At 47.3% G+C, this 27,034-nt stretch overlaps 1 protein-coding gene across 2 annotated transcripts; it reads left to right on the top strand.

The window, feature by feature from the left end:
* The first annotated feature begins 1,586 nt into the window (after positions 1 to 1,586).
* Positions 1,587 to 27,034, top strand: trim16 (tripartite motif containing 16). Of its 2 annotated transcripts, none has more exons than XM_061231604.1 (6): positions 1,587 to 2,506; positions 8,366 to 8,461; positions 14,101 to 14,334; positions 16,459 to 16,624; positions 19,779 to 19,874; positions 24,726 to 27,034. In XM_061231604.1, exons 1-6 carry the CDS (start codon positions 1,820 to 1,822, stop codon positions 25,346 to 25,348), a joined length of 1,902 nt encoding a protein of 633 aa, XP_061087588.1. In that variant the 5' UTR covers positions 1,587 to 1,819; the 3' UTR covers positions 25,349 to 27,034. The 2 variants fall into 2 exon arrangements, with proteins under 2 accessions (XP_061087588.1, XP_061087589.1); XM_061231605.1 differs by lacking the exon at positions 1,587 to 2,506 and adding an exon at positions 2,722 to 2,750.

Raw genomic sequence — 27,034 nt, 5'->3', positions numbered from 1 at the left:
ACTGTCTCTTGCTTAGTCTAATCAACTGTACCTCACTCTGGATAAGGATTGTCTCCTGCTTAGTCTAATCAACTGTACGTTGTTCTGGATAAGGATTGTCTCCTGCTTAGTCTAATCAACTGTACATCGCTCTGGATAAGAGCGTCAGCCAAATTCCATTAATGTAATGTAATGCATATGGACTGCACAGTGATTTGATTTAGATCATCATCTCGTTCATGTTGAATTTCAATTTCTTATTTTGAACAAAATAAAGTTTGGTTTAAGGGTTTTTAACCTTTTTATAACCTAGATCTATACAGGTCAATTTTGACCAATATCACCATAGATGTCACTATGGCTAATTATGTAAAGTTATAAAAAATAAATCCCACAAGCAATTCATTCTGCAAAAGTGTGTTCTAATAGCATAGTCAGTATTATAGTCAGATAACATAATGACCTCTTATCTTCAGGATAAGAAATATAATGAATTAATTTAGACAATTTAGAAAATAAGTGGTACTGTAAGGTAAATGGTCTTGGGACCATGAAGTAAAAAACATGATTGTATGGTTATGAATCGATAAACAGTTAGTTATGAGATAAAAAAAACAACAACAATATTGGATGATCATAATTGTTTATACGTTTTTTTGTGCTGAGTTAAACATGTGTCAAATGTGCATCAAAGATGTGTTCAACTTTTAGGAACATGTTAGGAAGGTTCATTATTTTGGACGCAAACAACTGAGCCAATCAAAAGGACCAGAAGGCAGGGTTTGCAATTGTAATTGTATTAGGTTACAATGCACGATACAAGCTCAGTAAAGCATAGAAAAGTATTTGAGCCCAAATCAGTTACTTATTGGACCCAGGTCTGGTACACAGGCACAGACCCAGTCAGGATCCTTAGTGCAATGTTGGACAGCTGCCACTAGGGGGCAGCAGAGTCCCAGCTGCTGTCACTCAAAACCTGCTTCACCTCTCTCTCTTCTCATTTTCTGAAACAGAAGAAAAATGATAAAACATAAAAACATTGCTATTCAACTCCTCCACCGCAAACTTTCATTCTTCTGTGATAGCGTGACGTTGATCTTTGCGCTACAGGGAGAAATGTACTGTGCTCAGTGTTGATTCAGTTCAGTTTTATTTGTATAGAGCTTTTTACAAAGACTGTCACTAAGGCACTTTACAGAGTAGAAGAACAAACACCAGACTTGAACCCCCAATATAGCGAGTACAGAGTGGGGAGAAAAGCCATTAATCAGTGGTGAGAAAAACTCTCCCCTAGAACTGTGCCCTCTTCCTTACAGGTGAACTGTCACCAGAGAGTGTAGACAGTGTACTCTGACTGACTGCTCACCACTCAAACAGCGATAAGAAAATCAGATGGAAATTTATCTGCCTGCGTTCTGCAACTTTTTATTCTTTTCAAACATTCCAAAAACAGATCTTCCCCCTCTCTGTGCTAGCCCCGCCCTTCCATGACCAGATATGGGGGGAGGGAGGGAGGGAGGGAGGGGTGGAGAGAGGGCGGGAGGGAGGGAGAGAGGCACTCAAAAGAACAAACACTGACGACTCACATACTTTAGGAGGGAGTTTGAGAGGAGAGGTGCCAGGTCTCTCTGTCAGCTGGAGAGACAGAGGGAGACAGACAGAGAGAAAGACAGAGAGAGAGAATCAAAGAAAAAGCAAAGAGAGACAGAGAGGAACAGAGAGAGAAGGGGGGCAGAGAGAGAGAGAGAAAGACAGAAAAAGAAAGAGAAAGAGGGAGGGAAAAGCGAAGAGAGGCAGATTGAGAGGACAGGAAGAGGAACAGAGAGAGGAGAGGAGGAGCATGGCGGATGTGGAGGTGGAGGCACCAACGCCCCCGGAGGCTCAGCTGAATGGGGGTACAGATGAGCCCCTGGCTGGAGGCGTGGAGGAGGGGCAGGGGGACCCCAAAGGCCCCGATGAGACCAAGATACAGGAGGACCTGCAGGAGCCCCAGGACCCCAAAACACCGGGAAGCCCCCAGGACCCCAAAACACCGGGAAGCCCCCAGGACCCCAAAACACCGGGAAGCCTCAAGGAACCCGAAAAACTCGAAAGGCCCCAGGAACCGAAAGAAACAGGGGGGTCGCAGGAACCGGAAAAGCCTGAAAGCCCCCAGGAACCGGAAACGGTAGGGGGCCCAGAGGGGGCCCCTGAGGAACCACAGGAGGAGGACACGGCGCCGGGGCCGGACGACGTGGTGTGCGACTCCTGCATGGACCGCCCCCGCCGGGCGCTGAAGTCCTGCCTCACCTGCCTGGTGTCGTACTGCCAGGCCCACCTGCGCCCCCACCTGGAGAACCCCAAGTTCCACAGCCACCGGCTGGTGGAGCCGCTGCGGGACATCGAGCGGCGCACCTGCGAGGCCCACCGGCGCCCCCTACAGCTCTACTGCCGCGCCGACACCTGCTGCATCTGCCCCGACTGCGCCGAGCAGGAGCACCGCGGACACAACACCCAGCCCGTCAGCGCCGCCCGCAGAGAGATAGAGGTACACACACTGTACACTATACACTATACACACGGTACACCATACACTATACACACTGTACACTATACACTATACACACTGTACACTATACACACTGTACACACCCAGCCCGTCAGCGACGCCCGCAGAGAGATAGAGGTACACATACACCATACACCATACACCATACACCATACACTATACACTATACACTATACACACTGTACACACCCAGCCCGTCAGCGCCGCCCGCAGAGAGATAGAGGTACACATACACCATACACCATACACCATACACTATACACACGGTACACCATACACTATACACTATACACACTGTACACTGTACACTATACACTATACACACTGTACACTATACACTATACACACTGTACACTGTACACTATACACTATACACACTGTACACATACACCATACACACTGTACACTATACACACTGTACACTATACACTATACACACGGTACACCATACACTATACACACTGTACACTATACACTATACACACTGTACACTATACACACTGTACACACCCAGCCCGTCAGCGACGCCCGCAGAGAGATAGAGGTACACATACACCATACACCATACACTATACACACTGTACACTATACACTATACACACTGTACACCATACACTATACACACTGTACACTATACACTATACACACTGTACACATACACCATACACTATACACTATACACACTGTACACCATACACTATACACACTGTACACATACACCATACACTATACACACTGTACACACTGAGCCCATCAGAGACGCCCAGAGAGAGACAGAGGGATACACTATACACTATACACACTATACACAGTATACACACACACACAGACACACATTACACACTATACACACACACACACACACATACACTCACACTCATACACTGAGCCTGTCAGAGACACCTGCCAGGAGATAGAGGTACACACACTCACACTAGAAACACACTTACACTGCTGTGCTGGGTCAGATTCTCCACTCATAGTGTTCTGTGGTCAGATGGTCTGCATGTGGTTTACATGGTTCATGTTCTTGTGGGGCCCTTCGGGAGGACAGGATATGACATCGCAGATTCCAAGCTTCCAAAAACAAGATGCTGTTTGGCCCCAAAAAGTCGCTTGGGCAGAAAGATCACAGAAAGATCACAGAAAGATCACAGAAAGATCACAGAAAGATCACAGAAAGATAGCAGAAAGATCAACCTGTCAGGCAGCAGTAGCAGGAGGAAGTAAAAGTGTGTGTGTGGGGGTGGGGGATCTCTCTGTGGAACAGGAAGAGGGTAATAAACTGTTTCCTAAACCTGGTGAGGTGTTCAATTCAGTTCAGCTTCATTTGTATAGTGCTTTTCACAGCAGACTGTCCCAAAGATACTTTATAGAGTAATAGAAGGGGGAAAATGGGCCCCGAAATAGCAGGTAATAGATGTAAACAACTCCCTAGTAGGGAGGAAAACCCTCAAACCCTTCCTGATGGGAAGATCCCAGCTATAGAGCCCATCCCCCGCTGGCTGAAAGGATGGAGGTGTGTCTCACTGGTGACAGGTGTAAACGGATCTGAGGCTCTAATGTTCTCTAAGAGACAGGAATCGGGAAGGTAAATGTCTGATATAGGTCTTCTGTTCATGGTGAGGAGTGAGGGGAACAGGCCATTCCTTCACTGTCTAACAGCCCTGGGGCTCTATGCTTCCAGTGCATAACCCAGCCAGCTGCTCTATGCTTCATACCCCAGTCAGCTGCTCTGTGCTTCATACCCCAGCCAGCTGCTCTGTGCTTCATACCCCAGCCAGCTGCTCTGTGCTTCATACCCCAGTCAGCTGCTCTGTGCTTCATACCCCAGCCAGCTGCTCTGTGCTTCATACCCCAGTCAGCTGCTCTGTGCTTCATACCCCAGCCAGCTGCTCTGTGCTTCATACCCCAGTCAGCTGCTCTGTGCTTCATACCCCAGCCAGCTGCTCTGTGCTTCATACCCCAGCCAGCTGCTCTGTGCTTCATACCCCAGCGAGCTGCTCTGTGCTTCATACCCCAGCCAGCTACTCTGTGCTTCATACCCCAGCGAGCTGCTCTGTGCTTCATACCCCAGCGAGCTGCTCTGTGCTTCATACCCCAGCGAGCTGCTCCACACGCTGACAAACAGCCCTCACACCCGCACCGGCCCCTCACAGCGTTCCGGAGCACCCTGTAGGAATGAATCAGTGGCCCTGACACGCTGGCTAATCCGACCAATCAGACGCGCTGCCTGCATCATGGTGCTAACAAGGAGATTTGAACACTGACTCCCTGAACAAACAAGCGGAAATAGATCCAGTCATGTGACCTAGATTGGCGGTGGGGGAATGCTGCCCCAGTCAGAGGCAGCTGTGTGGTCATGTGATCTTTCTGACCTCTGTCCTCAGCCCTAAGGGTGATCTTTCTGATGATTAAATTTGCCAAGATTACGCTCTGTACACACACTGTGTACAGAGCGTAATCTTGGCAAATTTAAGGTCACAGTAAGAGATCCCCAACACACATGTACACACACGTACACACAGGTACACACACGTACACACACGTACACACACGTACACACACACACTTTGATTTCGCCTGCATTTCAGTTTCACAGCACAGTCATGTGCAGTGCCATCTGCGCAGTGCCATCTGCGCAGTGCCGTGTGCCTGGGATTTCCCCAGACTGAGATTCTCTACGTCCTGCAGCTTGTGTTGGGTCTCGCTGAGGGTTCCGCTCTTCCCTGCTCTTCTCTGTGCTTCCCAGAATGCAACGGGGCAGATGACAGGCTTTCAGCACCTTTTCGGGACTGCCAATCATTCTCAGAGAAACCCATCAGTTTCACATGTGGAGCAGCTTTAAGCTTTTTATTTATATTTTACCACGTGCTGCCCACTGCCCTCTGCCACCCCCATCTCACCCCCACAAAACATACTCATTTGTACCTAAAGCGAACATTCAGGGTGCATTTTATCCAAAGCACACACTCATACAATTGATGCTTCTCATTCATCCAGCAGTCACACACACACACACACACACACTCACACACACATTCAGACACACACACACACACACACTCACACACACACACACACACACACACACTCACACACACACACACACACACACACACACACTCACACACACACACATTCAGACACACACACACAAACACACTCACACACACTCACACACACTCACACACACACACACACACACACACACACACACACACACTCACACACACACACACACACACACACACTCACACACACACACACACACACACACACACACTCACACACACACACATTCAGACACACACACACAAACACACTCACACACACTCACACACACTCACACACACACACACACACACACACACACACACACACACACTCACACACACACACACACACACACACTCACACACACACACATTCAGACACACACTAATACACACACACATTCACACATGGCGATTGGCTGCCATGCAAGGCACCAACCAGGAGCTCATCAGGAGCATTTAGGGGTGTCTTGCTCTGGGACACTTTGACACACCCAGGGCGGGATCGAACCTGCAACCCTCCGGGACACAGAGAGGCTCTGACCAGTCCGTTTGGGCTTAAAGGTTGATTTAAAGGGGGTGAGGTCACTGGGGGAGGGAGGGTGCAGGATAATGTGAATTCCGTCAGGTATGTAGAACCGCAGGGTAGCAGGGTATCTTAGTCCCATCTGCAAAAGTGCTCAACAGCGTCTCGAAGCATTGCGGAGGTTGGCAAATAAGCTTGATCCTAGAGGCAGAGCCAACATCTACAAAAAGCTAGATCATTGGTGTGGATGAAGACTGCGCCATCGCAAAACCGGTGCTACAACAACTATTCTTTTCAAGGTGCATACTCCCCACTGTTGAGCAGACTTGAAAGCACCGCTACCCACAGCTCATGTCCCAGGTCGAGTCACTCAGAGGATACCACCAGCCTTGCCTTGTCACTCCGCAGGGCTAACGCCCAATGCCTGGGCGGAGCTTTCTCCACTCTGCTGCTGTCAGAGACGGCCAGGCCTTCAAGAAGAGACCGCACCAACCCTCCAGCATGGGCCTGTAAGGCTTCAAACAAACACAAATCAATCTTATCCTGCTGATCGTGCTGATCCATGATTGGTTCTCTGATTCATCAAGCTTATATCTGCTAAAGCAATAAATAAATAAATAAATAAAAGCAGAAGAGCGGATTGTAATTAGCCGTGACTAAAAGCTCCCCGGTGTCCTGAGGCAGGGGTGGGTGCTCCACCTGTCCCTCCTTCTCCCTCTCTCTCTCTCCCCCTCTCTCTCTCTCTCCCTCTCTCTTTCCCTCTCTCTCTCTCTCTCTCTCTCCCTCTCTCTTTCCCTCTCTCCCTCTCTCTCTCTCTCTCTCTCCCTCCCTCCCTCTCTCTCTCTCTCCCTCCCTCCCTCCCTCTCTCTCTCTCTCTCTCTCCCTCCCTCTCTCTCTCTCTTTCTCTCTCTCTCCCTCTCTCTCTCTCTTGGAGTGTTGCCCAAACAATAATTCTTCCTCTATCTCTCTCTCAATCTGTTTCTTTCTTCCTCTGTCTGTCAGGCTCTCTCCCCCTGCCTCTTAATCAGGTATGAAATGTAACGCCAATGGCAGGGTTAACACACACACACACACACACACATGTACACCCACATACTGTACACACACACACATACTGTACACACGCACACATACCCACACACATACTGTACACACACACATACCCACACACATACTGTACACATACACATACACACATGCACACACACACTCAGATACACACACACATACCCACACACATACTGTACACATACACATACACACACATACTGTACACGCACACATACACACACACATACTGTACACATACACATACACACATACACACACACACTCAGATACCCACACACATACTGTACACACACACATACACACACACACTCAGATACACACACACAGTCACACTCATGTCAGGTCAGAGAATAGAGGGCTCTGCTGTAAGGCTCTGCACAGTTCTTCATGTGTGTGTGCATATGTGTGTGCATATGCATGCGTGTGTGTGTGTGCGTGTGCATGTGTGTGCATATGCATGCGCGTGTGTGTGCATGTGTGTGTGTGCGTGTGCACGTGTGTGTGCGTGCGTATGCATGCGTGTGTGCGTGTGTGTTTTTGTGTGTGTGCATGTGTGTGTGTGTTAAGACAGGGTAAATGGACCTTGGTAATTACCTGAATCCTGCAAATGATACCGGGGAATGTGTAACATGTCCGCCTTCATAGGGCAGCAGTCAGCCACATGTTTCTGTTTAGAAACAGATGGTTACTGTTTTGGTTACTCCCATCTATTATTCCTTAGCATATTTTCTGTATGAGTGTACAACCTTAGCTGTGTTAGTGTGTGCCACTGTACAAGCTTAGCTGTGTTAGCGTGTGCCACTGTATACATGTGTTAGCATGTATAGTTTTATTAGCATGTATATCTGTGCTGGCGTGTATAGCTGTGTTAGCATGTTGAACTGTTTAGCTTTGTTCGGATGTGTAGTTGTGTTAGCCTGTATAGCTGTATTAGCACGTATAGCTGTGTTAGCCTGTATAGCTGCATTAGCCTGTATAGCTGCGTTAGCCTGTATAGCTGCATTAGCCTGTATAGCTTCATTAGCATGTATAGCTGTATTAGCCTGTATAGCTGTGTTAGCCCGTATAGCTGCATTAGCCTGTACAGCTGCATTAGCATGTATAGCTGTATTAGCCTGTATAGCTGTGTTAGCCTGTACAGCTGTGTTAATGAGTCTCTCTTTTCTCTCTTCCTGTCGTGTGCAGAAGGAGCTGAGTAACAAGCAGCAGGAGATGCTGAAGACCATGACGGCTGCGGAGAATGCCATCAACAAGCTTCAGACCAACACCGTGTCGATCGAGGTGAGTCACTGCTTCAGACCAACACCGTGTCAATCGAGGTGAGTCACTGCTTCAGACCAACACCGTGTCGATCGAGGTGAGTCACTGCTTCAGACCAACACCGTGTCGATTGAGGTGAGTCACTGCTTCAGACCAACACCGTGTCGATTGAGGTGAGTCACTGCTTCAGACCAACACCGTGTCGATCGAGGTGAGTCACTGCTTCAGACCAACAACGTGTCGATCGAGGTGAGTCACTGCTTCAGACCAACACCGTGTCGATCGAGGTGAGTCACTGCTTCAGACCAACACCGTGTCGATCGAGGTGAGTCACTGCTTCAGACCAACACCGTGTCAATCGAGGTGAGTCAGTGCTTCAGACCAACACCGTGTCGATCGAGGTCAGTCACTGCTTCAGACCAACACCGTGTCAATCGAGGTGAGTCACTGCTTCAGACCAACACCGTGTCGATCGAGGTGAGTCACTGCTTCAGACCAACACCGTGTCGATCGAGGTGAGTCACTGCTTCAGACCAACACCGTGTCAATCGAGGTGAGTCACTGCTTCAGACCAACACCGTGTCGATCGAGGTGAGTCACTGCTTCAGACCAACACCGTGTCGATCGAGGTGAGTCATTGCTTTCCACCTCCGACCACACCAGGTCCAACGTGGCAAGTTTCCATTTCACACCATCCGCCATTTCTGAGTCTGTCCTGTTGAAAAAAAAAAACGGCTCCAGCCAGGTTCTGAAACAGCTGGTAGCTGGGTGACCAGCTCATACCCAGTTAGACCAGCTTAACCAGCTCATACCCAGTTAGACCAGCTTAACCAGCTCATACCAAGTTAGACCAGCTTAACCAGCTCATACCCAGTTAGACCAGCTTAACCAGCTCATACCCAGCTAGACCAGGTTAACCAGCTCATACCCAGCTAGACCAGCTTTATGATCAGCTCATACCCAGCTAGACCAGCTTCATGACCAGCTCATACCCAGCTAGACCAGCTTTATGACCAGCTCATACCCAGCTAGACCAGCTTCATGACCAGCTCATACCCAGCTAGACCAGCTTATGACCAGCTCATACCCAGCTAGACCAGCTTAATGACCAGCTCATACCCAGCTAGACCAGCTTAATGACCAGCTCATATCCAGCTAGACCAGCTTAATGACCAGCTCATACCCAGCGAGACCAGCTTCATGACCAGCTCATACCCAGCTAGACCAGCTTCATGACCAGCTTCATGACCAGCTTATGACCAGCTTATGACCAGCTTATGACCAGCTTTATGACCAGCTTTATGACCAGCTCCTCAAACTGGCTTTCACAGCAGGGTGCTCTGCCAGGCAAGGGGCCCTCCCCATATTTTACATTTTAGTAATTTGGCAGACGCTTCTAATCCAAAGCGATTTACAAGTGCATAGGTTCTTCCACAAGTTAAAGCATCACATCTATAACTACAGTCATCATAAGTGCATTTTTCATAATTTTTTTTTAATGTATTTTTTGTTTTTTTCTTGGGGGGGGGGGGGGGAGTTAGACAGCAGGGATATCGGCCTGTATATCAACCACACCTGTATATCTCTGTAACAGCAGTACAATAAGTTTCCAGCAGTCAGGCAAAGAGAACCAGTTCTACTAACACAGACTGGGCTGCATGCCCACATGTGACCTAGATTAGGGCTACACAGACACACACACCCACACACACACACACCTCCACTCACTCACACATGAACACACACATACTCACACAGTCACTCACTCACACACACACACACACACACACACACACACCACACATGAACACACACACACACACACACACTCACACTCACACACACACACCACACATGAACACACACACACACACACACACACACACACACTCACACACCACACATGAACACACACACACACACACATACATGCACTCACACACACACACACACACTCACACACACACTCACACACCACACATGAACACACACACACACACACTCACACACACACAGAATCGGCAGCATGTGACCTAGTTTCAGGCTCTGTGGTTTAATGCTCTGCGGCCTCCTCTGAAGCACAAACTGAGGCTTGTTGCATCTGGGGGTTAGGTGTCTTGCTCAGGGACACTTTGACACAGCCCGGGCGGGGGATCAACCGGCAACCCTCCGACTGCCAGACGACTGCTCTTACTGCCTGAGCCATGTCGCCCCCTCTCTCTGCTTCTCTGTCTCTGATACACACACACACACACACACACACACACACACACACACTCACACACACACACACACACACACACACACACACACACACACACACACACACTTGTGTGGTGACGCAGACTGCCAGGCTGGCCTCTGCTCGTGCAGTGGTCTGTCACACAGGTGTCACGTTCCTCCTGGTGTCAGTTCAAACCTGTCCATCTCCCCCGACCTGCGTATCAGCATACCTGGCCGTTAATAATTACCCCTCACAATGTGACTAATCACACAACACACAGCTCTCCCCACACAAAACAACACTCCCTGCTTATATTGGGAATGTGCCCATACATGTCAAATAGGTATTCAAAGTATTTTTCTGTGATATACGTACATAAAAATGGTGACTCATAACAACGTTATTTCAATAACTGCATGTTATCTGACAGTGTTCCGATAAATGAGACACATGATTTGTGTATCAGTGTCGTCAGATGTAATGTAAACTCGCTAGCTAATGTTAGTACCGTTGCTTAGCTAAAGTGGGGATACATTTTGCTATTGAACGTCAGCAATACCGTTGCTTAGCTTGTGCAGTGGGGATATATTATTGCTAGCCAACCTTAGCAATACCGTTGCTTAGCAACCAATAAACTACTGTTCAGCAGAATAATGCATTTACCATAAAACATAGTTCCATTAAAAATATTCATTTAACATTTGTCTTTTTTTATTTTAAAAGATAAATGTGGTAATCGTTGTATAAAAGCTTTCTGGAACTGGAACCTGTGGTATATCGGTGTAACGGTGCACTAACCCCCCCCCCTAGCTATGCCAATATCCACGATATACCATATACAGCGCCTTCTCTGAAACAGAGTAGCAGGCTCTCTGACGCATGTACTCTGTGTTCTACACTTGGCACATTCTGTATGGTTCCAGCCATGACCATATTCTTTTGCTCCTGCTGAATGAACTCTTAAGCAAAATATCTTCATCATACGGCTGAGTGAAACAACTTTATCTGACTGCTCACGAACGAACACACACACACAAGCACGCAAGCGATTGCTTAAAAGTCATCCCTTAAGTGTACAGTCTTCCACAACTTCTAGATACTATTTGAACCCAGGTCTGATGCAGCATTTGATTCTTATGTGCTTTGGGTGCAAATGCCTTTCTGCATTTGACTAAGCGTGCCTGGTGTATTGGAACAAATTAAATGATCCCAGAAGTGTAAACGCCGCCCACCTGCTCCTCCTTGCAGGCTCAAATTCACAGATTACAGAATAGGTATCTGAGTCCAAAACAAATACAATCTGAACCCGTGTCTGTACTGTACATTGCGCAAAACAAGAGCAAGCAGACAAGCATCTACAATATTTATGTTGGCGATAACAGTGACGCCCGTAGAGAGATGGCTCACGTTGTGCGACATCATTGTCACTCATTGGCTGTGTGATGTCCAGTCAAATTGATTACACCATTCTCCTAGCAACCGGATTATCTACGCACGCACGGGATCTGCACACACGCTGGAGAGCATTCCGGCTGCTTCCGGATAGCAGTGGCTGCAGCGGTCCTTGTGTATTCGCGCTTACTGAGAGAGGAGCGCCGAGCGTGTCAGCAGAATGAAGCTCCACCCTGAAACGCCTTACAGCTGAACTGCTCCCTGCTGGAAAATAAAAAACAGTGCAAGCCAGGTTTTGAAACAGCTGGTAGCTCAGACCAGCGATATGTAGATACAATGCAGTAAATAATAACACAATAATAATCTGTTGTCTGCTAGGATGGTCCCTCCAGGTCCCTCGGGTTATGGCTGTGACATACTGTGCCACATTTGGGGCTGTTGATTCTTCTCCTAAAAGGACTGCACATTTTTGATCCTTTGGTAGGGAAGAACAGTTTTTATTATTATTATTATTTTTTTTTTTTTTAGTATTTTAAGTTCAGGAGGAAGTGCATCTCCGTCTCCACCTCTCTGGTCTTACAGTGCCCACATATTCGATCCACTTTTTCATTTCTACACTATTTTACTGACATTGTCTGTTTTAATGTGCTTTTCCCTTGCGCTTTGTGACCTGAGTCTGTGCCGTCTGCAGAGCGTTTGTGATGTGAGTCTGTACCGCCTGCAGAGCGTTTGTGATGTGAGTCTGTGTCGTCTGCAGAGCGTTTGTGACCTGAGTCTGTGTCGCCTGCAGAGCGTTTGTGACCTGAGTCTGTGTCGCCTGCAGAGAGTTTGTGATGTGAGTCTGTGCCGCCTGCAGAGCGTTTGTGACCTGAGTCTGTGTCGTCTGCAGAGCGTTTGTGACGTGAGTCTGTGCCGCCTGCAGAGCGTTTGTGACGTGAGTCTGTGTCGCCTGCAGAGCGTTTGTGACCTGAGTCTGTGTCGCCTGCAGAGCGTTTGTGATGTGAGTCTGTGTCATCTGCAGAGCGTTTGTGACGTGAGTCTGTGTCGCCTGCAGAGCGTTTGTGACCTGAGTCTGTGCCGCCTGCAGAGCGTTTGTGACCTGAGTCTGTGCCGCCTGCAGAGTGTTTGTGACCTGAGTCTGTGCCGCCTGCAGAGCGTTTGTGACGTGAGTCTGTGCCGCCTGCAGAGCGTTTGTGACCTGAGTCTGTGCCGCCTGCAGAGCGTTTGTGACGTGAGTCTGTGCCGCCTGCAGAGCGTTTGTGATGTGAGTCTGTGTCGCCTGCAGAGCGTTTGTGATGTGAGTCTGTGTCGCCTGCAGAGCGTTTGTGACGTGAGTCTGTGCCGCCTGCAGAGCGTTTGTGACCTGAGTCTGTGCCGCCTGCAGAGCGTTTGTGACGTGAGTCTGTGCCGCCTGCAGAGCGTTTGTGATGTGAGTCTGTGTCGCCTGCAGAGCGTTTGTGATGTGAGTCTGTGTCACCTGCAGAGCGTTTGTGACCTGAGTCTGTGCCGCCTGCAGAGCGTTTGTGACCTGAGTCTGTGCCGCCTGCAGAGCGTTTGTGACCTGAGTCTGTGCCGCCTGCAGAGCGTTTGTGACCTGAGTCTGTGCCGCCTGCGGAGTGTTTGTGACCTGAGTCTGTGTCGCCTGCAGAGCGTTTGTGACGTGAGTCTGTGCCGCCTGCAGAGTGTTTGTGACGTGAGTCTGTGCCGCCTGCAGAGCGTTTGTGACCTGAGTCTGTGTCGCCTGCAGAGTGTTTGTGACCTGAGTCTGTGCCGCCTGCAGAGCGTTTGTGATGTGAGTCTGTGCCGCCTGCAGAGCGTTTGTGACGTGAGTCTGTGTCGCCTGCAGAGCGTTTGTGACGTGAGTCTGTGTCGCCTGCAGAGCGTTTGTGACGTGAGTCTGTGCCGCCTGCAGAGCGTTTGTGACGTGAGTCTGTGCCGCCTGCAGAGCGTTTGTGACCTGAGTCTGTGCCGCCTGCAGAGCGTTTGTGACGTGAGTCTGTGCCGCCTGCAGAGCGTTTGTGACGTGAGTCTGTGTCGCCTGCAGAACTCGGTGTCGGAGGTGCGGGAGGTGATCGAGCGGCGCTTCTCGGAGCTGCAGGCTGCGGTGGAGCGGGCCCAGCGGGTCGTGGAGGAGGTTCTGGAGGCGGAGGAGCGGCAGGCGGTGGGGCAGGCCGAGGGGATCCGGGCCCACCTGGAGCAGAAGTGCGGCGAGCTGAAGAAGACCCAGCTCCAGGTGGAGCGGCTCGCCAAGGCCCACCACGACGTCGACTTCCTGCAGGTACGCCAAGGCCCACCACGACGTCGACTTCCTGCAGGTACGCCAAGGCCCACCACGACGTCGACTTCCTGCAGGTACGCCAAGCTCCGCACCGACTTCCTGCAGGTACGCCAAGCTCCACATGGACTTCCTGCAGGTACGCCAAGCCCCACATGGACTTCCTGCAGGTACGCCAAGCCCCACATGGACTTCCTGCAGGTACGCCAAGCTCCACATGGACTTTCTGCAGGTGACCTGCTGACCTGCATCTGCAGAGATTAAGTTGGGTCCCTTAACCCAAAAACCACTCCAGGGGCAAAGCACATCAACTTCCTGCATCCAAGCTGCAAGCCTAATTTGGCACATCTTACTAATCTGCAGATACACGGGATCTCTAGATGTTGCACGGTTGGGCGGCCCTGCTCTAGCTGCTGAATGAGGTGTGCTTTGTTAGGGTTGGAGTGAAAACCTACAGGACGGTAGATCTCCAGGAACAGGGTTGGGCAGCCCTGCTCTAGCTGCTGAATGAGGTGTGCTTTGTTAGGGTTGGAGTGAAAACCTACAGGACGGTAGATCTCCAGGAACAGGGTTGGGCAGCCCTGCTCTAGCTGCTGAATGAGGTGTGCTTTGTTAGGGTTGGAGTGAAAACCTACAGGATGGTAGATCTCCAGGAACAGGGTTGGGCAGCCCTGCTCTAGCTGTTGAATGAGGTGTGCTTTGTTAGGATTGGAGTGAAAACCTACAGGATGGTAGATCTCCAGGAACAGGGTTGGGCAGCCCTGCTCTAGCTGTTGAATGAGGTGTGCTTTGTTAGGATTGGAGTGAAAACCTACAGGACTGTAGATCTCCAGGAACAGGGTTGGGTAGCCCTGCTGCAGAAAAACTGTTGAAGCAGAAAACTGATGATTTACTCTGGTTAATATACTGCATCAGCACCTCCCCAGTGCAAACGCACAGCTTCCAAAAAGCTTCCAAAGTCCATGTTTGAAACATGATAAACAATATTTGTTTTATCAGACATTTGATTGGAGACGTTTGTTTGGTTAAAACTGCCAGTTACTCTGGATGGCCGTGTGTGTGCTGGTCTTCTGTCCAAACTCTTAAAATAGTTTCTTACAGTTCTCTTGTGAATGCTTGTCTATTTGACTTTTACAGGAATTTTGTTTCGGAAAATTTCTATATGAAAGAATGGTTGTGTCAGAGGTCTCTTTCTTGCTGAAATAAGGTTAACATCATTTATATTCGAATTGTTTTTTCCGTTTAAGTCCCCGTGGAAAACTTAAGACTGGACAAATGATTAATTCTAAACACTTGAAATGAAAAGGCAAACTGGAAGCCAGCGGTCCTTGGCTAGATGCCGTGAAATGAAGTGAAATAACATGTGTATGTCTGGTGATGCCAAGTCTCAATGAGTCAATGACCATCTCAGCTCAATGACCATCTCAGCTCAATGACCATCTCAGCCTGTCCAAACCCACCGCTCAGCTCAATGATAAAGCTTTGGATAAAGGCGCTACATAAATGCCAACTATTTACCATTTAGATCAGAAAACATTTGTGTGCTTGTGTGTTAAACAGCAATACTGCGGCATGAAGGCGTTCCCCGCTAGCTGTGTGGAAGCCCACACCTCTTGCATTGCCCAAATTTAACCTCAAATGAGTAACTGCATTGTTTCAGCCTGGCTCCGCCTTCTACACAATGTCTGAAAAACACTGAATGGTGTGTCCATCGCATTTCCAATCAGGTGCCAGGAGTATTCCGTAGTATTGATCTGTAACGGCAGCCATTCCCACTTTGAAAATTAGACGTTAAAAAAGTAAACATACACATTAATGTTTTTGGATTAATTTTCTTGATTGGCATCTATATGACGTAGAGGAATCCTTAAAAGGTCACTCTGACACGTGATTGGACAGCGTGATCTGACACCGTGATTGGGGCGGGGCCAAAGTGACTGCAGAAAGCATTTTTCACACTTTGTAGCAGAACGTGTTTTTTCAACCAGTTTTTTATGCCAAAATGATATTATACCTCGTAATTAAAGTAGGCATGGGAAACACATTTACAGCTAACAGGATTTGATTTAGAGAGTAATTACTATTTAAATGATCCCAGACTGAGGCCCTGCCTGCTGCTGGTTGCAGGAATACTCAGAGTGGCGGAAGGACATGGTGGATGTGACTCTGCCCGGGGTGTACATCGGCCTGAAGGACCGGCTCACCTTCTTCAGCCAGGCGGTGTCTGAGACCACCAGCGAACTCTGTGACCTGCTGCTCTCCACCTACAGGGAAAAGCTCAGCAGCAAGAATGGTGAGTCTGTCTGTGTGTGAGTGTGTGTATGTGAGTGTGTGCGAGTGTGTGTGTGCGAGTGTGTGTGTGTGAGTGTGTGTATGTGTGTGTGTATGTGAGTGTGTGCGAGTGTGTGTGTGTGAGTGTGTGTGTGAGTGTGTGCGAGTGTGTGTGTGTGAGTGTGTGTGTGAGTGCGTGTGTGCGAGTGTGTGTGTGTGTGTGAATGTGTGAGTGTGTGTGTGAGTGTGTGTATGTGAGTGTGTGTGAGTGTGTGTATGTGAGTGTGTGTATGTGAGTGTGTGTGTGAGTGCGTGTGTGTGAGTGTGTGTATGTGAGTGTGTGCGAGTGTGTGTGTGTGTGAGTGTGTGTATGTGAGTGTGTGCGAGTGTGTGTGTGTGAGTGTGTGTGTGTGTGAGTGCGTGTGTGCGAGTGTGTGTGTGTGTGTGTGTGTGTGAGTGTGTGTGGTCTCCTGTTCTGTAAGAACAGAACAGACTTGTGGAATTCCCTGTGCCTCATCATCATGCCGACATGTCCTCACCTGTCCCGATCGTGTGGGAGGCATGTGGGGGGGTGAGGAATTCACTCAAAAAACACCTGGTTACCATGGCGAACAGGATCACAAGCACTGCTCAGCTCATTTTTAGTCCCCGTAAGTGTGTCATTTACCATGACTGTATGTGTGTGTGTGTGTGTGTGTGTGAGAGAGAGAGAGAGAGAGAGTACGTGTGCATGTGTGTGTGAGAGAGAGTGTGGGTGTGTGTGTGAAAGAGAGAGAGAGAGAGAGAGAGACAGTACGTGTGCATATGTGTGTGAGTGTGTGTGAAAGAGAGAGAGAGAGAGAGAGAGAGAGAGAGACAGTACGTGTGCATGTGTGTGTGAGAGAGAGAGCGAGTGTGTGTGTGTGGGTGTGGGTGTGTTCCTGACTACAATATTTTGGCTCACCACCAGCCAACGGAACAGTGAATAACAGGGAGGTGTGTTTAAGGCCCGGTGAGCAGCCAAGAGAGTGCCTAGTGACTGAGGTGTTGTCGCCTAGTGACTGAGGTGTTGTTGCCTAGTGACTGAGGTGTTGTTGCCTAGTGACTGAGGTGTTGTTGCCTAGTGACTGAGGTGTTGTCGCCTAGTGACTGAGGTGTTGTCGCCTAGTGACTGAGGTGTTGTTGCCTAGTGACTGAGGTGTTGTTGCCTAGTGACTGAGGTGTTGTCGCCTAGTGACTGAGGTGTTGTCGCCTAGTGACTGAGGTGTTGTCGCCTAGTGACTGAGGTGTTGTCGCCTAGTGACTGAGGTGTTGTCGCCTAGTGACTGAGGTGTTGTCGCCTAGTGACTGAGGTGTTGTAGTGACTGTACTCTCCTCTCAGGTCCACTTTTGCACTTGTACTTGTGTTTGATTTGCACTTTGTTGTACGTCGCTCTGGATAAGAGCGTCTGCTAAATGCCATGTAATGTAATGTAATGTAGTGACTGAGGTGTTGTTGCCTAGTGACTGAGGTGTTGTCGCCTAGTGACTGAGGTGTTGTCGCCTAGTGACTGAGGTTGCCTAGTGGGGGAAGACCAACCCTCTCGGAAGGTCGGGGGTCATGCTCCCCAGGGAGAACATTTAGTCAATTTTAACAGTTAAATGCATCAATCTGGTGCACTTTAAGATTTAAAAAGCTAGATCTGTGAATAACTTCAAGTTGCAATGTCTACACACAATGCAAGGAGTCACAAGGTTTTTGACTTTGAAGTCGGTTGTGGAGGGCCTTGGAAATACAGGCATATCAAAATAAACACTTAATACCACACCAATGCATTTACCAACTGAATACAATGCAATTTTAAGGCCTCTACATAAAATGATCGCTGACATATTGACGTGGGACATATGGTCGGACGTTTTATATTGAGAGTAAAACAATATTTTGGGTTAATTTGAAAACTGTAGCGCAACAAATTAAACTGTGGTGGACCATGAACGAAACACTGGGGTGCACACTGCTGGCTGACTGGGCAACACATAGTTTTGTGACGCTGATACAGTCTCGCGCCCGCAGTATACTATCTATCATGTTTTACCAAAATTACTGCGGACTCAGAAACCCACCATTGCAGAAAAACATCATTGACAATAATACTTTTGCATATTTAATTTTGCCTTTTCAATTTTACAATTCGATATCTAGTTACCTAGAGGGGTAAGGAAGGCGGCGGGAGTGAGCCGCTCCCTGCGACTGGAGCGGTCTTTGTTCAGTGCTACCGCGCCGTGGTGGTTGTTCTTTTGCCGGTGTTTGACTTCAACCATTTGGAAATATCCATAGCTAAGCTAACCGCGTTTTCATAACGTTGCACATTAAAAAGTTAAGGAGCTAATGTCCCCGGGTTGCTTTCGTAACGTTTTTATGTATTTATTTTCATACACATACGATAGTAACTACGTATCTAACTTGTAGGACTGTTATTTATTTATTTATTTTTAACAAACATAGTCATAATTCATTAATCTCCCGAGAACATTTTAAAACGGCATAATACATGCTTGCTCTAGTCTCACTGATCGTAACTTCTTTGCGCCACCCATAGGTCAAAATAGTCTGTTACACCAAACAAATGCCATCATGTACTTAAGCCTGCTTAGTGAGCTCACTATAGTCTGCAGAACATTTGTAGTGCTTTTTAAAGTTTTACACACACACACACACACACACACACACACACACACACACACACACACACACACACACACTCAAACCCTTTTGCACCCCCATAGAACCTGGCCTCGTGGCTAAAGTGCCTGTAGCCAAGTGGCTAAGGGGTCTTTAGCCCAGTGGCTAAGGTGTGTGTAGCCTAGTGGCTAAAATGCTGTAGCCTAGTGGCTAAGGTGGCTATAACCTAGTGGCTAAGTTGCTGTAGCATAGTGGCTAAGGTGGCGATAACCTAGCGGCTAAGTTGTTGTAGCATAGTGGCTAAGAGCCTAACTTAGTGGTTAAGGTGTATGTAGCCTAGAGGCTAATGCACCTGGGACCTGGTTGGTGCTTCAAGCCCCAGTGTAGCCACAATAAGATCAGTGCAGCTGTTGGGCCCTTGAGAAAGGCCCACATTGCTCCTTAGTCTAATCAACTTTAAGTGCCTTGGGATGAAAATGTCTGTAATGTCATGTAATTGATGATCTAATCTCTGTCATTCTCTGGCCCACAGAGAAACTGGGGATTGAGACAACAGTGAAGACCATCCTGGCCACAAGGCAATACAGCCACCAGCCTGAGCCGGAGACCCGAGAGGACTTCATGAAGTGTGAGTGTGTGAGTGTGTGTGTGTGTGTGTGTGTGTGTGCGTGCGCGTGCGCGTGCGCGTGCGCGTGCGCGTGAGCGTGAGCGTGAGCGTGTGCGTGTGCGTGTGCGAGTGTGTGTGCGAGTGTGTGTGCGTGTGCGTATGCGTGTGCGTGTGCGAGTGTGTGTGAGTGTGTGTGTGTCTTTCACAGAGTCAGTGAATGTATGAATGTGTGTTTCTGTCACATACAGTAATTGTGTGTGTGTGTGTGTGTGTGTGTGTGTGCGAGTGAGTGAGTGTGTGAGTGTGGTTGAGTGTGTGTGTGTCTTTCACAGAGTCAGTAAATGTATGAGTGTGTGTTTCTGTCACATACAGTAATAGTGTGTGTGTGTGTGTGTGTGTGCGTGCGTGCGAGAGAGAGACAGAGCAATCAGAATTTCTCATCCTTTATAACCGTGCCTGTACCCCAGGCTGTACCAGATGTACCAGAACTAGTTTTGCGAGCCAGTTTGCCTGAGAAGTGGCCTAAGATAACTCCTTTGTTGTGAGCACAACGCATACATTAAACAGACATCATATGCATGTTCAATGATGCACATGTTACAGGGCTGCACATATTTAAATGAAGCCTTCATGCATGTCAAATGATGCAGTACATGTATGTCGGTGGTTCAAGCTCCAGTGCAGCCACAATAACATCAGTGCAGCTGTGGGGCCCTTAACTGCACATTCTTCCAGGGGGGTTGTGTCCTGCTTAGTCTAATCAACCATAAGTCACTGAATAACCGTAATGTACAAGTGTCAGCGGAATGACTGTGATGTGATGTATGTTTAATAAAGCACTATATGTTCAGCATACAGACTGTAAGGGTTTAAGTGCATTAGGGTGTAAGGCAACAAGTGTGTAAGTGCATTATAGTGTGTGTCTGGGTTTAAGTGTGTAAGTGCATTAGGGTGTGTGTCAGGGTTTAAGTGTGTAAGTGCATTAGGGTGTGAGTCAGGGTTTAAGTGTGTAAGTGCATTAGGGTGTGAGTAAGGGTTTAAGTGTGTAAGTGCATTATGGTGTGAGTAAGGGTTTAAGTGTGTAAGTGCATTAGGGTGTGTGTCAGGGTTTAAGTGTGTAAGTGCATTAGGGTGTGAGTAAGGGTTTAAGTGTGTAAGTGCATTAGGGTGTGAGTAAGGGTTTAAGTGTGTAAGTGCATTAGGGTGTGAGTAAGGGTTTAAGTGTGTAAGTGCATTAGGGTGTGAGTAAGGGTTTAAGTGTGTAAGTGCATTATGGTGTGTGTCAGGGTTTAAGTGTGTAAGTGCATTAGGGTGTGAGTCAGGGTTTAAGTGTGTAAGTGCATTAGGGTGTGAGTAAGGGTTTAAGTGTGTAAGTGCATTAGGGTGTGAGTAAGGGTTTAAGTGTGTAAGTGCATTAGGGTGTGTGTCAGGGTTTAAGTGTGTAAGTGCATTAGGGTGTGAGTAAGGGTTTAAGTGTGTAAGTGCATTAGGGTGTGAGTAAGGGTTTAAGTGTGTAAGTGCATTAGGGTGTGAGTAAGGGTTTAAGTGTGTAAGTGCATTAGGGTGTGAGTAAGGGTTTAAGTGTGTAAGTGCATTAGGGTGTGAGTAAGGGTTTAAGTGTGTAAGTGCATTAGGGTGTGAGTAAGGGTTTAAGTGTGTAAGTGCATTATGGTGTGTGTCAGGGTTTAAGTGTGTAAGTGCATTAGGGTGTGAGTAAGGGTTTAAGTGTGTAAGTGCATTATGGTGTGTGTCAGGGTTTAAGTGTGTAAGTGCATTAGGGTGTGAGTAAGGGTTTAAGTGTGTAAGTGCATTAGGGTGTGAGTCTGGGTTTAAGTGTGTAAGTGCATTAGGGTGTGAGTAAGGGTTTAAGTGTGTAAGTGCATTAGGGTGTGAGTAAGGGTTTAAGTGTGTAAGTGCATTAGGGTGTGAGTAAGGGTTTAAGTGTGTAAGTGCATTAGGGTGTGTGTCAGGGTTTAAGTGTGTAAGTGCATTAGGGTGTGAGTAAGGGTTTAAGTGTGTAAGTGCATTAGGGTGTGAGTAAGGGTTTAAGTGTGTAAGTGCATTAGGGTGTGAGTAAGGGTTTAAGTGTGTAAGTGCATTATGGTGTGTGTCAGGGTTTAAGTGTGTAAGTGCATTAGGGTGTGAGTAAGGGTTTAAGTGTGTAAGTGCATTAGGGTGTGTGTCAGGGTTTAAGTGTGTAAGTGCATTAGGGTGTGAGTAAGGGTTTAAGTGTGTAAGTGCATTAGGGTGTGAGTAAGGGTTTAAGTGTGTAAGTGCATTAGGGTGTGAGTAAGGGTTTAAGTGTGTAAGTGCATTATGGTGTGTGTCAGGGTTTAAGTGTGTAAGTGCATTAGGGTGTGAGTAAGGGTTTAAGTGTGTAAGTGCATTAGGGTGTGAGTAAGGGTTTAAGTGTGTAAGTGCATTAGGGTGTGAGTAAGGGTTTAAGTGTGTAAGTGCATTAGGGTGTGAGTAAGGGTTTAAGTGTGTAAGTGCATTAGGGTGTGAGTAAGGGTTTAAGTGTGTAAGTGCATTAGGGTGTGAGTAAGGGTTTAAGTGTGTAAGTGCATTAGGGTGTGAGTAAGGGTTTAAGTGTGTAAGTGCATTAGGGTGTGAGTAAGGGTTTAAGTGTGTAAGTGCATTAGGGTGTGAGTAAGGGTTTAAGTGTGTAAGTGCATTAGGGTGTGAGTAAGGGTTTAAGTGTGTAAGTGCATTAGGGTGTGAGTCAGGGTTTAAGTGTGTAAGTGCATTAGGGTGTGAGTAAGGGTTTAAGTGTGTAAGTGCATTAGGGTGTGAGTAAGGGTTTAAGTGTGTAAGTGCATTAGGGTGTGAGTAAGGGTTTAAGTGTGTAAGTGCATTAGGGTGTGAGTAAGGGTTTAAGTGTGTAAGTGCATTAGGGTGTGAGTAAGGGTTTAAGTGTGTAAGTGCATTAGGGTGTGAGTCAGGGTTTAAGTGTGTAAGTGCATTAGGGTGTGAGTAAGGGTTTAAGTGTGTAAGTGCATTAGGGTGTGAGTCAGGGTTTAAGTGTGTAAGTGCATTAGGGTGTGAGTCAGGGTTTAAGTGTGTAAGTGCATTAGGGTGTGAGTCAGGGTTTAAGTGTGTAAGTGCATTAGGGTGTGAGTAAGGGTTTAAGTGTGTAAGTGCATTAGGGTGTGAGTAAGGGTTTAAGTGTGTAAGTGCATTAGGGTGTGAGTAAGGGTTTAAGTGTGTAAGTGCATTAGGGTGTGAGTAAGGGTTTAAGTGTGTAAGTGCATTAGGGTGTGAGTAAGGGTTTAAGTGTGTAAGTGCATTAGGGTGTGAGTCAGGGTTTAAGTGTGTAAGTGCATTAGGGTGTGAGTAAGGGTTTAAGTGTGTAAGTGCATTAGGGTGTGAGTAAGGGTTTAAGTGTGTAAGTGCATTAGGGTGTGAGTAAGGGTTTAAGTGTGTAAGTGCATTAGGGTGTGAGTAAGGGTTTAAGTGTGTAAGTGCATTAGGGTGTGAGTAAGGGTTTAAGTGTGTAAGTGCATTAGGGTGTGAGTCAGGGGTTAAGTGTGTAAGTGCATTAGGGTGTGAGTCAGGGTTTAAGTGTGTAAGTGCATTAGGGTGTGAGTAAGGGTTTAAGTGTGTAAGTGCATTAGGGTGTGAGTAAGGGTTTAAGTGTGTAAGTGCATTAGGGTGTGAGTAAGGGTTTAAGTGTGTAAGTGCATTAGGGTGTGAGTAAGGGTTTAAGTGTGTAAGTGCATTAGGGTGTGAGTAAGGGTTTAAGTGTGTAAGTGCATTAGGGTGTGAGTAAGGGTTTAAGTGTGTAAGTGCATTAGGGTGTGAGTCAGGGTTTAAGTGTGTAAGTGCATTAGGGTGTGAGTAAGGGTTTAAGTGTGTAAGTGCATTAGGGTGTGAGTAAGGGTTTAAGTGTGTAAGTGCATTAGGGTGTGAGTAAGGGTTTAAGTGTGTAAGTGCATTAGGGTGTGAGTAAGGGTTTAAGTGTGTAAGTGCATTAGGGTGTGAGTAAGGGTTTAAGTGTGTAAGTGCATTAGGGTGTGAGTCAGGGTTTAAGTGTGTAAGTGCATTAGGGTGTGAGTAAGGGTTTAAGTGTGTAAGTGCATTAGGGTGTGAGTAAGGGTTTAAGTGTGTAAGTGCATTAGGGTGTGAGTAAGGGTTTAAGTGTGTAAGTGCATTAGGGTGTGAGTAAGGGTTTAAGTGTGTAAGTGCATTAGGGTGTGAGTAAGGGTTTAAGTGTGTAAGTGCATTAGGGTGTGAGTCAGGGTTTAAGTGTGTAAGTGCATTAGGGTGTGAGTAAGGGTTTAAGTGTGTAAGTGCATTAGGGTGTGAGTAAGGGTTTAAGTGTGTAAGTGCATTAGGGTGTGAGTAAGGGTTTAAGTGTGTAAGTGCATTAGGGTGTGAGTAAGGGTTTAAGTGTGTAAGTGCATTAGGGTGTGAGTAAGGGTTTAAGTGTGTAAGTGCATTAGGGTGTGAGTCAGGGTTTAAGTGTGTAAGTGCATTAGGGTGTGAGTCAGGGTTTAAGTGTGTAAGTGCATTAGGGTGTGAGTAAGGGTTTAAGTGTGTAAGTGCATTAGGGTGTGAGTAAGGGTTTAAGTGTGTAAGTGCATTAGGGTGTGAGTAAGGGTTTAAGTGTGTAAGTGCATTAGGGTGTGAGTAAGGGTTTAAGTGTGTAAGTGCATTAGGGTGTGAGTAAGGGTTTAAGTGTGTAAGTGCATTAGGGTGTGAGTAAGGGTTTAAGTGTGTAAGTGCATTAGGGTGTGAGTCAGGGTTTAAGTGTGTAAGTGCATTAGGGTGTGAGTCAGGGTTTAAGTGTGTAAGTGCATTAGGGTGTGAGTAAGGGTTTAAGTGTGTAAGTGCATTAGGGTGTGAGTAAGGGTTTAAGTGTGTATGTTGCAGACTCCACGCCGCTGAGCTTCGATGCAGACACGGTGCACAAGTTCCTGCGTCTGACGGAGGAGAACAGGAAGGTGACGAACACCACGCCCTGGCAGCACAGCTACCCGGACACGCCCGAACGCTTCGAGCACTGGCGGCAGGTCCTGGCGCTGGAGAGCTTCTACCTGGGCCGTCACTACTTCGAGGTGGACGTGAGTGGGGACGGCGCACACCTGGGCCTCACCTACAAGAGCATCGACCGCAAGAGCGCTGAGAGCAACGGCTGCATCACGGGGAACGGCTTCTCCTGGTGCCTGCAGTGGGACGGCCGCCGCTTCTCCGCGTGGCACGGCGACGTGGAGACGCCGCTCCCCGAGGCCGGGAAGTTCACGCGCATCGGCGTGTACGTGGACTTCGCCCACGGCGGCCTGGCCTTTTACGGCGTGGGCGACCCCATGACCCTCATCCACCGCTACCAGGCCCAGTTCCTGGAGCCCTTGGTCCCGGCATTCTGGCTCTCCAAGAAGGAGAACGTGGTGCTGCTGGTGAATGCGGGAGACCCCCTCCCGCTGAAGAGCCCCTCCCCGCCCTCAACACCCCCCAGTGGAGCCACCTCCTCCCCAGCACAAGAGCAAGAGTCCTAACACTAAAAAAAAAAACTACTGTCTTAACAAGTGTTTTAGTCTTGTATTCCCTGCTGATCTTAAGTGTTTTAGTCTTGTATTCCCTGCTGATCTTAAGTGTTTTAGTCTTGTATTCCCTGCTGATCTTAAGTGTTTTAGTCTTGTAATGCCTGCTGATCTTAAGTGTTTTAGTCTTGTAATGCCTGCTGATCTTAAGTGTTTTAGTCTTGTAATGCCTGCTGAAAAAAACAGCTCAAGCCAGTAGCTTGGCCAAGCTGGCCGCTCATGCTCTGCTACACCAGTTTATGACCAGTTTGACCACATCAATTTTCAAGCTGGTCAAGTCGGCATAGCTAGATTTTACACCAGGGATGAGGCTTGAAATCTTTTTTTTTGCTCTCAAGTAGAAAGGTTTTAAGTTACTGTACTGTGCTTAGAAAGTGAAATGTTCTTACCCCATAAGCAAATCTTGAAATTAGGAAAACTCTCACCTCATAAGCAATATTTTTGTTTTGAAATTTAAAAAAGTAACTGAAATAAGCGTAAATATAAGACTAAAATAGGAGTTGAGGAATTCTGCAAAAGGTTGCTAAAGGACCTTGTTTACACTGGTTGCAGAGTCTTCACAAAGCGGCGACCTGCAGCCATTTTCAGTAACAGCTGCAGCTCCAACTGGACTCAGATACTGTGATTTTTCTATTGTATGGGTGGTGTGTTCTTCTCTCTCATCTACAGTGGTGACACGGCTATTATCTTTATATACTGTGATTTTCTACATTGCTTGACTTTTTAGTATTTGCCAATAAACGCACATTACTCTTGTCCTGTTCGCGGCTGGCAGACGGAAGACGGCTCTTTTGAACAGCAGGCCCCTGTGGTTCCGTGTTGTGCATCCTCCTGTCACAAGCAAGTCGCAGCTCCTAGACCTGAGCTGTACAACTTCATCTCCCTTCCGGCAAAAACGGACCGACAGTCTGTATGTCTCTCTGAAATTAGACACTCGGCTGCTTACAAGTGTAAAACATAATAATAGATACATTTTATTATTATTTTCAAGCAGAACACTGACTAATGCATCTCATTGTCATTAGAGCATCTTTGGAATCTCAGGGTTAATCAGGTTAGCTAATCACAAAATAATTGTGTGTAAAAAAATACATTCATAAGATAAATTTGATGATGCTTTCACAACTTATGCAGACTACCCTTCCAGCTCTGACTAAACAGCTGAAGTATAAGTTTTTGTAAGGCATGAGATATTTGAGTCATTCAAGTTATCTGCTGAATACTTTTGGAGAGTGTGGCCCCAACATTTTGTTTTGTGGAATAACATAGCTTTTGTTTACTGGCTTTTTATTAAGAGGGAAAAAAATTAAGCCTAAATATTATTCTTACAGTGCATGCAGAACATTTAAGAAAAATCTACAATATTAGAATTGTAGGTTGAATTGTAGCGGACTCTATTGACATAATTCACCATATGTGGTTTGGTATATTGGTAACACATGCAGTTGTATTGTGTGCCTAATGTTAGACACGGTCCCTTTAAGAAAGCAGAGCACGCTGGGACTGAACTCTTCGTTTGTTATGGTGTGTGGCTGTGGCGGTGACGTGTTGCCGGTCTGGTCTATGGTACGTTTGGTATGGCCATGTTCTCGGTTCGCTGCTAAATAAATGATACACGCATTCGTGTAGTCAAAGAGAGAA

This window comes from Conger conger, chromosome 2 (assembly GCF_963514075.1).
Source record: "Conger conger chromosome 2, fConCon1.1, whole genome shotgun sequence".
Lineage (NCBI taxonomy): Eukaryota > Metazoa > Chordata > Actinopteri > Anguilliformes > Congridae > Conger > Conger conger.
This window is presented reverse-complemented; position numbering and strand designations above follow the sequence as displayed.

What these genes read in the sequence shown, in the direction of transcription:
- trim16 (XM_061231604.1), top strand. Translation starts at nt 1,820, where the DNA reads ATGGCGGATGTGGAGGTGGAGGCACCAACGCCCCCGGAGGCTCAGCTG. An exon ending in CCGCCCGCAGAGAGATAGAG is followed by an intron (nt 2,507 to 8,365) that starts GTACACACACTG and finishes TGTCGTGTGCAG; the next exon opens with AAGGAGCTGAGTAACAAGCA. An exon ending in ACGACGTCGACTTCCTGCAG is followed by an intron (nt 14,335 to 16,458) that starts GTACGCCAAGGC and finishes TGCTGGTTGCAG; the next exon opens with GAATACTCAGAGTGGCGGAA.